Source organism: Limulus polyphemus, unplaced genomic scaffold (genome assembly GCF_000517525.1).
Source record: "Limulus polyphemus unplaced genomic scaffold, Limulus_polyphemus-2.1.2 Scaffold8061, whole genome shotgun sequence".
In the NCBI taxonomy this organism is placed as follows: Eukaryota; Metazoa; Arthropoda; class Merostomata; order Xiphosura; family Limulidae; genus Limulus; species Limulus polyphemus.
This window is the reverse complement of record NW_013673671.1, coordinates 4,876-16,520: the sequence shown is the minus strand read 5'-3', so window position 1 is coordinate 16,520 and position 11,645 is coordinate 4,876. Positions and strand designations below refer to the sequence as shown.

The following is an 11,645-nucleotide window of genomic DNA, read 5'->3' as shown; positions in this document are numbered from 1 at the left end:
TGCTAGTGATTGGCAATCAGAATTGTTTTTTTTTCTTTTTCTCGACATTTTACTCTGAGGTACATAACTAGCGTCAGAAATGTTTATCATACCTAATTCCCCTCCCAAAATAAAGTGAATAAAAACCAATTTATTTTTGCAAAAATCCAGTCCATCTTCTGTGAAAAAAATTAGACTACAAACGTTTTATTGACACTGAAAATGTGACGTCACAGAAATTAAAGCTGAATACGTTGATTCCATATCTTTATAGGCTTACTATTATGGGGACCGAAAGGTGCGAGCAAACAGACACAAACTTAGCTTTATATACTAAATAGTAATTAACATGGGCGTCCCCAGGATTTGTTACAGGGGGAGCAAGATGGCAAAATTATATCAAAACTATAACTAGGGAAATGCAGATGGTTTTTCTTTTAGGTTATTCTTTAAATTTTGATTAGATAATTCGGTGTGGGGGGTGGTGTCCCCTTGCCTACGCTCATGGTAATGGGGGTGTCCCCCTTGCCTACGCCCATGGTAATTACAATTGATAACGAATACAAATTGTTTTATATCTACCAAACTCTCATAGGAACACAGTTGTCATAAAATTCATCAACTTACTTGACACAGTGCATGCACCCACTTGGTGAGCATGTAGAAGGGTAATATTCAAAATGACTGTCAACAACGTGGGCTCGAACACTGTCGTAAAACACTAACTACATAAAGGAAAAACATTTAAACTTAATACTTTGAGGTGAAAAACGAAAAAATTCAGATACTGAAATAATAAGCATGCGCAACAGGAGTTAGCATCTATCGAGCATGCGCGACAGGATTTAGCATTTATCAAGCATGCGTGACAGGAGTTAACCCTTACGGAGTATCCGCGACAGGATTAAAGGTGTTAGGGTTGGAATGGGATTAAAGGTGTTAGGGTTAGAATGGGATTAAAGGTGTTAGGGTTAGAATGGGATTAAAGGTGTTAGAGTTAGAACGATATAAAAGGTGTTAGGGTTAAAATAATGTTAAAGGTGTAAGAGTTAGAACGATATTAAAGGTGTTAGGGTTAGAATGGGATTAAAGGTGTTAGAGTTAGAACGATATTAAAGGTGTTAGGGCTAGAATGGGATTAAAGGTGTGAGGGTTAGAACGACATTAAAGGTGTTAGGATTAGAATGGGATTAAAGGTGTTAGGGTTAAAATAATGTTAAAGGTGTGAGGGTTAGAACGCTATTAAAGGTGTTAGGATTATAATGGGATTAAAGGTGTTAGGATGAGAAAGAACATTGCATCCAACGAGAACGGTACACAACTCTTGGATTGGGTAAATCATGTTTAACTCCTACTACTCTGCTGTGCAACTTCGACAATCAGTTGGCTTCATATCAATGAATGATTCAGTAGAACTAGTAACTATGTGGACATTCTTAAAACTCCAGCGATCTTTTTGTTGTTCTTGCATAAAGGTTAATTATAAAATCCTCATTCATGAACTTCCTAATTCTTAGAAAAACGTTTCATTTTTATTAAACTATTCTCTCAAAAACAAACAACAATTTTCGTCCTGTTAATCGGACTATTTTTTTTTTTCTACAGTAACTTAAATATGATGTTTTTTCTACGGGAGCACTGAGCAACCAAAGTCATTTGTCAACTGTAATTTAAGGCCTAATTGGTAAAAGAGACGTTTTGGACCTTATTAATTAATTATAGTTTATTTACATAGGAGGTGGGAACAGAACCCCCCTTATACAAAATAAACAAGAGAAAAATAAGAATATGTGTAATTTAATGTCTTTGTTTTAAGAAAATTCCAGGAAATTCCACCTTCTGAACGTCCAGCTAGTTACTGTCCATAACTAATATTCCTGTAATATTAACTGACAAACAGAATCGTGAAATACGTACCTGTCGAGGTTCTACTCCCAGAGTTTTATCAAATGTATACAGTGTTAAACCTAAATGTATATTATCCACTTTTCCCAGTTGGCTTCCTCGGAATTTCTGGCCGCTCACTTCAGGAGGGCTCCTGTTATTGGCTCTAAGAGTAAATTCTAACGGCTTTAAGTACTGCTGTATAAATTCTCGTCGCGACATCTGTTGGAAAGATGAGCAAGCACCAGGACGTCCAGAGCACTTGATTTCCCAAGCTTTACGAAGTGCGTGTGCATATGTAAAGAGCGCGTGAATACTTGGAATAGCTCGTGATGTTCTTAATAATACCTGACCAGGAGACTCTGAAAGAAGGTGATTAGAACAAACTGGGAGGTTTCTAAACTGTGACCCATCAAGACCCATCACACTGCACTTTTTATTGCTCATAATGTACTCTAGAAACCAGCGACTTTCTTGCATAGTTGTGGAACCCAAGTCCTGAAGCTTAGCCCAATAATCTTCCAGCTGACGGACAGCTTGCGGATAGACGGCGATAGAAAAGACATTCTTTTTGTTCAATGTATTTTCTAAGCTGGCAAGAGATTCTATATCCGGATTCCAAGAAAAGATCCACTGAAACCTCGCCACCTTTTGGGGGTCCTCGGCCATCGCCTGGATGAAACGTTGTATTATACGTCCATGGCCAATCACAATAACAGGCGTTTTATCTTCCAGCTCAACGGTGACTCTGTTAAGCAGATCGCGATACGCTTTTCTCCCAGATCTGAAACCTTCCTCGTTTTGTTCTGATGGGATACTTTCTACTTTAGAAATACACAGTTTTCCAATCGTTGCTACTTGCCCTAGTGTTTCGGTTGCACGAATACTGTGCTTGTCGTTCGCATGTAAGACAGCAATTTTTTCCCATTCCATGTCGAGGGCGACTTCAGCTATGGTCTAAAACAATTAACAAAGTCGGTTGTTTTAATCAACACTTCACTAGCCACAGAAAAGAAGTCATATCAATACAAGATCACGTGATTTTTTTTTAAAAACTTACTAAAACTTGGTTTAGAATAAAACTTAGAGAGACAGATTACTATTTACATTTAGTGTACGATCAAATCATAAACCTTATCTGTACGGATGATCTATAGACTGAAGATACTATCAGATCATAAACCTTATCTGTACGGATACTCTATAAACTTGAGATACGACCAAATCATAAACCTTATCTGTACGGATACTCTATAAACTTAACTACTGCACAGTTAATGTTTAAATTTAACATGTGGCTACTAGTGTATGACATCTAACATGTGGCTACTAGTGTATGACATCTAACATGTGGCTACTAATGTATGACATCTAACATGTGGCTACTAGTGTATGACATCTAACATGTGGCTACTAGTGTATGACATCTAACATGTGGCTACTAGTGTATGACATACACTAGTAGGCACATGTTAGATGACATCTAACATGTGGCTACTAGTGTATGACATCTAACATGTGGCTACTAGTGTATGACATCTAACATTTGGCTACTAGTGTATGACATTTAACATTTGGCTACTAGTGTATGACATCTAATATATCGCTACTAGTGTACGTTTATCTGTTGTAGATAACAGAAAGATGTGTGGTGACTGATAACGAGCTTACTCTCAGAAAACGATAAAAACTTTAGAATAATATTTCTAAAACGTTTTGGTTATAAATATTCTAAGGTGTTAAATGTTATTATTTCGTTATAAAGAAGTTCGTTAACTAAAAATTAGCTATTTACTTAGAAACTAAATGTGTATTTAGAATTCAGGATACAGTTCGAACCATTGCAAGATGATTGTTTTTTTTATAAGGAAGTACGAACCATTGCAAGATGATCTGGAGAAACCGTTGCACTGAACTCTAATGGAATTATGGGTATTTCGTTATCTTGAAGAGAATCAGTCACGTGAGGCAGACTTGTTAATCTTGTCATATCGATTAAACCTACGAATAAAAGTACCAAACAATCGCTGTAATTTATTGTTAATGGATAGTTACATTAAGAAATGACCTGTGGATACTAAGACGAGATAGTAATATTATTATATTAAATCACTTTCTATAAAATATGTGTAGAGCTAGAATTAAAATTGCTTTTTTTTTCTAGATGCAAGAAAATAATTGCCTTTATGTTCCTTCTTCAATAAAAACTGATTATGAGATACTTAAATTCCTTGCGAATAGGAGGCCGGGCGTGGCATGGTAGTTATCGTACCCGGATTGTGAATCGGAGGATTCATGGTTCGTGACTCTCAAAAACGTGTTCTGAACTTTGGAGCAGAAGGTATACAATGAGAGTAATAACAGCGCAGATAGCCCTCGTGTAGCTTTGCGCGAAATTCAAAAACAAACAAAACAAAGAAACAAGAGTAATAACGATCGAATCCCTCTGTCCCCCGGACTTTACGGACTTATAACGATAAAATCCGGGTTTCAATTCCCCGCAGCAGACAAAGCGCAGATAGCCCACTGTGTAACTGTGCGCTAAAACAAACAAACAAACAAATTCCTCTGATCGATCAGGCAAGATCAAGTAGTCCAAGAGTTGGCGGTGGGTACCCTCGACTAGCTGCCTTTCGTCTAGTCCGTCAGCTCAAAATTAAGAACGGCTAAGTGCAGATAACTACTGTGTAACTTTGCGCTAAAACAAACAAACAAAAACATTGTGAATACTAGCTTTACTTTTTATTTTATTATATTTTATGCTGAAAGCCTTATGAATGGTAGCTACACAATAACAGTGGTTTGTTTGACTTATTATAACACGTACGGATTATCCCGTTGATATTGTGGTTACTGTGGCAACAAAAGACTAGATTGTTGGCAGAAGGGCCGTCGGTGATAAGAACACATTTTGTGTTTTTGTCTTAAGTTTAATAAAGATTGTGTTATTCGTATATTATACCTGGTGTTCGATCTACTTATTCCTAGACTTAAACGATATACAGTAAGCACTATTCCGTTAAAAGCGGACTTATCCGGTGAGGGTTAATCACTTTCGCCTGAGCATACATAACACGCAGTGACTGGCTTCCTTCTTTATCATGATAAATCTTGTCCATACTTAAAACTACACCCGTTTTTACTTTGTTGAGGTGGTTTGACTTACAGCGAGGCGTTTACCCACTATCTGGGGTTCCCTGTAAACTCTTGAGGATTATAAGTTAAGTGTTTTGGTAACAATAACATCGAGGATTGGGGACTTGTTATCGTTTTCTATTTTCAATGTGAATTGTATCGTGGGATGTTATCTGTCCAGGTGGTTGGTGAATTCTGGGATCTTGTCTGTAGTGTGGCCAGTTTAGAATTCACCAACCACTTGCCAGGATCGTAGAATTCACCAACCACATGAACTTGTCACATACACACACTACAGACAGGATCCCAGGATCCCAGAATTCACCAACCACTTGAACTGGCCACACTACAGGTCTGTAGTGTGGCCAGTTCAGGTGGTTGGTAAATGCTGGGATCCTGGCTGTAGTGTGGCCAGTTCATGTGGTTGGTGAATTCTGGGATCCTGTCTGTAGTGTGGCCAGTTCAGGTGGTTGGTAAATGCTGGGATCCTGGCTGTAGTATGTGTATGTATGTGACAAGTTCAAGTGTCTAGTGAATTCTGGGATCCTGTCTGTAGTGTGTGTATGTGACAAGTTCAGTTCGTTGGTGAATTCTGGGATCCTGTCTGTAGTGTCTGTATGTGTGGCCAGTTCAATCCATCTATTTATCCTAAACGACATCAGAGCCTTTACACACAAGTACACCTGTGATGCTCAGCCAGGTTTTGTCCATTTTTGGAAATGTTTTTACTAGCCGCGACATAGCGGCTCACAAAATGGCTATGAGGTTTGTTTTTAATTGCAAGTACAAACTTTTAGCTCATACTTCCGTCATCTGTTGACCGATTTGAGGTCTAATTACAGTTTTGAATTCAGGGGGCAAATCCTTTCGAGTGATATATTTGACCACGCCCAAAGTCTCATAGATTAATTTCCTCTACTCCTACCCAAAATAATTTCAATTTGAGGCTAAGCTCGTAGAGATTCTGATGAGTAAGTTAACTGAATCGCGCGCCCCAAGCTTGTTATTAATGGCGCACAAAAATATCGCTAATAAAAAGGAAAATAAAGTTCTCACATATTAATTTTCTCTAATCCTGCTTAAAAGGATTCCAAGTGCAGCGGCTATTGAGGATTCCCTCTAGTATTTGCTTGATTATAATTATACAACAGAGGACCGCTGAACTTCGTAAATCAATTTTTACATTGTCTTTCTTTTGAGTTGTGTCGAGGGTGGTTTTAACTGGTAGGTAGAGACAAGTTCTATTTCAGGGACGCGGCGAACTCCTCCAAGCGGTGCTGCTCGCGTCCAATTTGGACGCACCTTTAGACGACCTCGACCTTACTAGGAATCCCATAATGCAACATAACGAAGATGTAGTCAAGCCTCGAATAAAAGATTTGTGAATAGTATGGACGAATAGGTTTAATGAAGACGAGTTGACTCGTCAGCCATTTTACTGTGGTTTGTTTGAAACGGAGGCGTGCACGTGCGATCTCCGAGTGAGTATTTTAATACACCTTGCAGAATGCATCTGCAGAAATGATGCATCACGAGCTTTCTAACAGTGAAACAACTCTATTTGTTTCACTTCTGGATTTGGATTTTTATACGATAAAAGTAGGCTTAATGTGGTTTGAGGTCTAAAAACAAAAATTATTTTCGTCCTGCTAAAATTAAGCAAACTAACTTGAAACTAGGAGAAGATGCAAAAGCACGAACATCAACATATAAGCATTAATGCAAGCGTTGACAGTTGGGTCGGGGGGTCCCCAACTATTGAAAACCTCTCTGGTTCCAAGGGGTATAAGTACTTTGAATACATATAGAACAACCAGTTTTACAAGTACATAATATGACCCTAAAACATACCCATGAAATGCGTCTAGTCACCAAAGTAACAATAATAAAGTGATGTTTGAATAAGGACAACTTAGGTTAGTGACTTTAGTTCGAACAGCGTTTGTAGATCTGTATTATAAACAATGCTTGAAGTGGGAGAAAAGAGGACGCTGAATGGTTTGAGAAAATTTTGAAGCTGAGTACTATATTTCTTATTTCCCATGTGTATTCTTTATTTATTATTATAAAAATAACTAAAATGTAAAAAGTAGAAACTCATTAGGTAAGATAATTTGATATGATAACGTGAACTGCACGTGTTCGCGGAGTGTTTTACAACTTGTGTGGCGGGATTATTAGCTAAACACGGTTCAAATGGCAATAAAATTAAGTATAGATAGATATATACTGTTACGAGTTATCGTGTGGAAACTGGTGATTACTTTTTGGTTACGAACTCGGTCACATTGACCGAGCCCTTAGCGAGAGAGTTCGTTGCTCTATCCGTGTATCACTTTGTTTCATTCTCGCCTTGCTTTTTTATGACATTTTAGTAATAAAAAATATATAGGTTCTCTCCCCATATCCCTTGCCTCAGTAAATATTTATTGCCTCGTCTATTGAACCTTCCCCACTGAGAAGCTTACAGTCTAGTAAAAGGTAGAGGGATGGTTTTGGGCCCCCCTGAAAAGAATTGGAGTGGCATCCTATCTCATCCTGTCTCATTTCAAGCACTTCAGATATTCATTTAGACAATTTGCCGTGTTTTACCATATTTAGTGCATTAGCAGGTTTTGTAAACATTAAAATGTTATCCTAAAATCAGAGCTCAGATGTAGCCGTCCATCATTTTGAACTTTTCCCCCAGAGAAAAAGCAGCAAGTCTGCCTCCATAATGAATGCACCCACAGAAGAAAGAGCGGTAATGTGAAGGAAAACTTGGACCTTTAGATATGCAATTCAGTAAACTAGCCATTAGGCCACGCCTGCCCCTCACGGGATTATTTCACAAAAACTTTTTTCAGCTTTGAATCGAATAACTGGATTGTCTTCCATTCTTATAATACCTATACAATGGAAAGTGCATCGCGTCGGACCCTCCAATACACAGCCCGTCACGGCCGACCCTGCCAAACTTATTCCAAGGCAAGTTTAGTATTCCAACATATAGTTCATTTCTTTATTATTAACTGTAGCTACTTGGTATTAGAGTTAGGAAATCCTACCAATTATCCAATCTGACGTGGCATTTGACGTGGCTGAGCAAAATCCTGAGTCAGAAATTATTTCTGGAAACCATTCAGTCAGTTGCGCCACTGCTGCCCCCGAGTGGCCACAAGTGTCGTAAATCTTCAAACCTATATGAAAAGCCATAAATGAAAGATGATGTTAATTATATAAAAGTCTGAAACATTTTACGAAATAACATAGAACCTTTGAATTAGATATTAATATTTCTTTTTTTCATTACATATTTTTCGGCCCCCTAGGTGGTTCAGCGTTAATACCGAGGACTTATAACTCTAAAAGTTGATATTCAATCCCTACCATGGATACATTCCCAACATAGAAACTGGTAACTGACAACTTTTCGATGACAAAAAAAGTTTTATCTTCGAACCCTGGAACTAACAAGTAATTTCAGGACATTCACTTCAAATTGGATGGGTTCCTTATGTCAAACTTTAGATCAGTCTGGGTTCCTTATATCAAGAATGCTTCAAAAATGTTTACATTTTTCTTTTTAATATTCATAATTCAAAACTCATTACGTTCTCTACATTTTTCATTACAGTTCCTCAAGCTTTGGGATGATTATCTGAAATGTTACTCCACTTCCGATTAAAATAAATGGACTTGCGAGTCGATGTTTGTCATTTAAACTTTTTTTCTCATTAATATATAAAATGTGTTACTAGATGGCGCTTCTTAGAAAAGAATAGTTCGTAAGATAGTCTGTAATAATGTGTAATTCACATTATTTTGACATGGAATCGTTTAACTACTCTTAAACTTCTACTGTCTTCAACTGATGCGCATATTGCTGAAATTAACTATCATAACATCGTCAGGACAACGAGCTAGTTTTAAGTCGGTATGTTTGAACAAACGGGAAGCCTTTGTCCAGATAATTTATAAATGTCATTGACAAAACTTATACTAAGTATGATGGTCGGGAACCTATCAAATAGCAGCTGCAGAGGGAGAAATGGAATAATTATAAATTATATCTAATCCAATTTAATAGCTGTGGGCTCTGTAACAAGTAAAAATACAAACATTCTCGTTAAATTTCTAACCCATTCGTACATCGATCTTTTGTGTCTCCTAGTATACGCTAGACGGGGTTTTAGTACAGGTTCTCCTCCTTTCAGTTATGGAGTCCTGTCGCAGCACGTTTGTAAGTGAGCAGTCCTCATTTCTATTTCCCAGCTACAGATGAAGAGGAGGTAACCAGTCGGCAGTAACAACTTTTACATTTTTACTTTATTTAATTACTATTCTTTACTATGTATAATTTGTATTATTTTACTTCGTACCCAGTGTAAGTGTAAGTGGATTGCACTTTTAATATAAAGCAGTAGAGATCAAGACCAGAACTTTGTCTCTTTATGTCTACACGTCATTGCTTACTAATCTTTATGTCCACATGTCACTGTTTACTAATATTTATGTCCACATGTCACTGTTTACTAATCTTTATGTCCACGTGTCACTGCTTACAAATCTTTATGTTTAGATGTCACTGTTTACTAATCTTTATGTCCACATGTCACTGCTTACAAATCTTTATGTTCAGATGTCACTGTTTACTAATCTTTATGTCCACATGTCACTGCTTACTAATCTTTATATCGACATGTTACTACTTAATAATCTTTATGTCCACATGTCACTGCTTACTAATATTTATGTCCACATGTCACTGCTTACTAATATTTATGTCCACATGTCACTGCTTAATAATCTTTATGTCCACACGTCACTGCTTAATAATCTTTATGTCCACACGTCACTGCTTACTAATATTTATGTCCACATGTCACTGCTTACAAATCTTTATGTTCAGATGTCACTGCTTAATAATCTTTATGTCCACATATCACTGCTTACTAAAACCTAACTATATAGCTTAACATTCAGGTATCGATTCTCGACGAAATTCATGCTTTCGGACATAATTTGATAACGACAAAAACGAGAGCGAAATTTTTTCTACTATATATACTCCTCCACTACATAACTTCCACTATATATATATACCCCTCCACTACATAACTTCCACTATATATACCCCTCCACTACATAACTTCCACTATATGTATACCCCTCCACTACATAACTTCCACTATATATACCCCTACCACTATATAACTTCCACTATATATATATATATATACTCCTCCACTACATAACTTCCACTATATATACCCCTCTACTACATAACTTCCACTATATATACCCCTACAGTACATAACTACCACTATATATATACTCCTCCACTATATATACCCCTACACTATATAACGTCCACTATATATACCCCTCCACTACCTAACTTCCATTATATATACCCCTCCACTACATAACTTCCACTATATTATACCCCTATATATAAACGCTCACCTATTTTAATACCAGGAATAAATGTATCAGTGATATTCTGCCCGTTGATAACCCCTGCATGTTGGTTTAGCAGCGAAACGGCCCATCGCAATATTTCGTAAGTTTCGACGCCCTCTACCGTCGTATTGCCGCAGCCATAAATCCCTTTTCCTGGTTGATGAACGTTCAAGAGGACTCCAATGGTGACGTCGGCATCTGGCACCACCTCCAAGTAACGATTCGAAACCAGACATTCCTCATTTGTCAAATTTTGTCCAATCACAAACACCCATTGTTTGAATAGCAGGAATAAAAGCGCTAAATAAGCACTTTTAAAAAGTATCATTCTTTATATCTGCAAAAGAAGAATATCTTATTTAGTTTTTATTTAACAACGTTTACCTGTAATAATTAAACAACAATGATTATGTTTTTATTATACTTTAATATTGATGTTTCATATAAAACTAGTGGAAAATAAAGCTACATGATAAATACGGACGACAATACTGCGTGATAAGTACGAACGACAATACTACGTGATAAGTACGGACGACAATACTACATGAAGAGTACGGACGACTATACTACGTGATAAGTACGGACGACAATACAACATGATAAGTAAGGACGACAATACTACATGATAAGTACGCACGACAATACAACATGATAAGTACGGACGACAATACTACATGATAAGTACGGACCACAATACAACATGATAAGTACGGACGACAATACTACGTGATAAGTACGGACTACGATACTACATGTTAAATACGGACGACAATACTACGTGATAAGTACGGACGACAATACTACGTGATAAGTACGGACGACAATACTACGATGATAAGTACGGACGACAATACTACGAGATAAGTACGGACGACGATACTACGTGATAAGTACGGACGACGATACTACGTGATAAGTACGGACGACAATACTACGTGATAAGTACGAACGACAATACTACGTGATAAGTACGGACGACGATACTACGTGATAAGTACGGACGACAATACTACGTGATAAGTACGGACGACAATACTACGTGATAAGTACGGACGACAATACTACGTGATAAGTACGGACGACAATACTACGTGATAAGTACGGACGACATTTCTTCTTATACGTAACAATAAAACGACAGATGAATTCGTTTAACTGAGCAGAAGCCACACACAACGTATTGAAAACAAAGTATCTTT

The 11,645-nt window shown here is 37.3% G+C and overlaps 1 protein-coding gene across 1 annotated transcript in view; it reads right to left on the bottom strand.

Moving 5' to 3' along the window:
- LOC106475083 overlaps positions 1 to 10,776 on the bottom strand; it is a gene marked incomplete at its 3' end in the record, with an annotated part of 24,546 nt that extends 13,770 nt beyond the window's left edge. Inside the window, exons 1-5 of the mRNA XM_013935777.2 lie at positions 10,447 to 10,776; positions 8,046 to 8,177; positions 3,743 to 3,864; positions 1,897 to 2,820; positions 607 to 704 (exon numbers count right to left, since the gene is read on the bottom strand). Coding sequence (XP_013791231.2) covers positions 607 to 704; positions 1,897 to 2,820; positions 3,743 to 3,864; positions 8,046 to 8,177; positions 10,447 to 10,771 — 1,601 coding nt within the window. The remainder of the gene's footprint in view (positions 1 to 606; positions 705 to 1,896; positions 2,821 to 3,742; positions 3,865 to 8,045; positions 8,178 to 10,446) is intronic.
- Between the last annotated feature and the right edge of the window lie 869 nt (positions 10,777 to 11,645).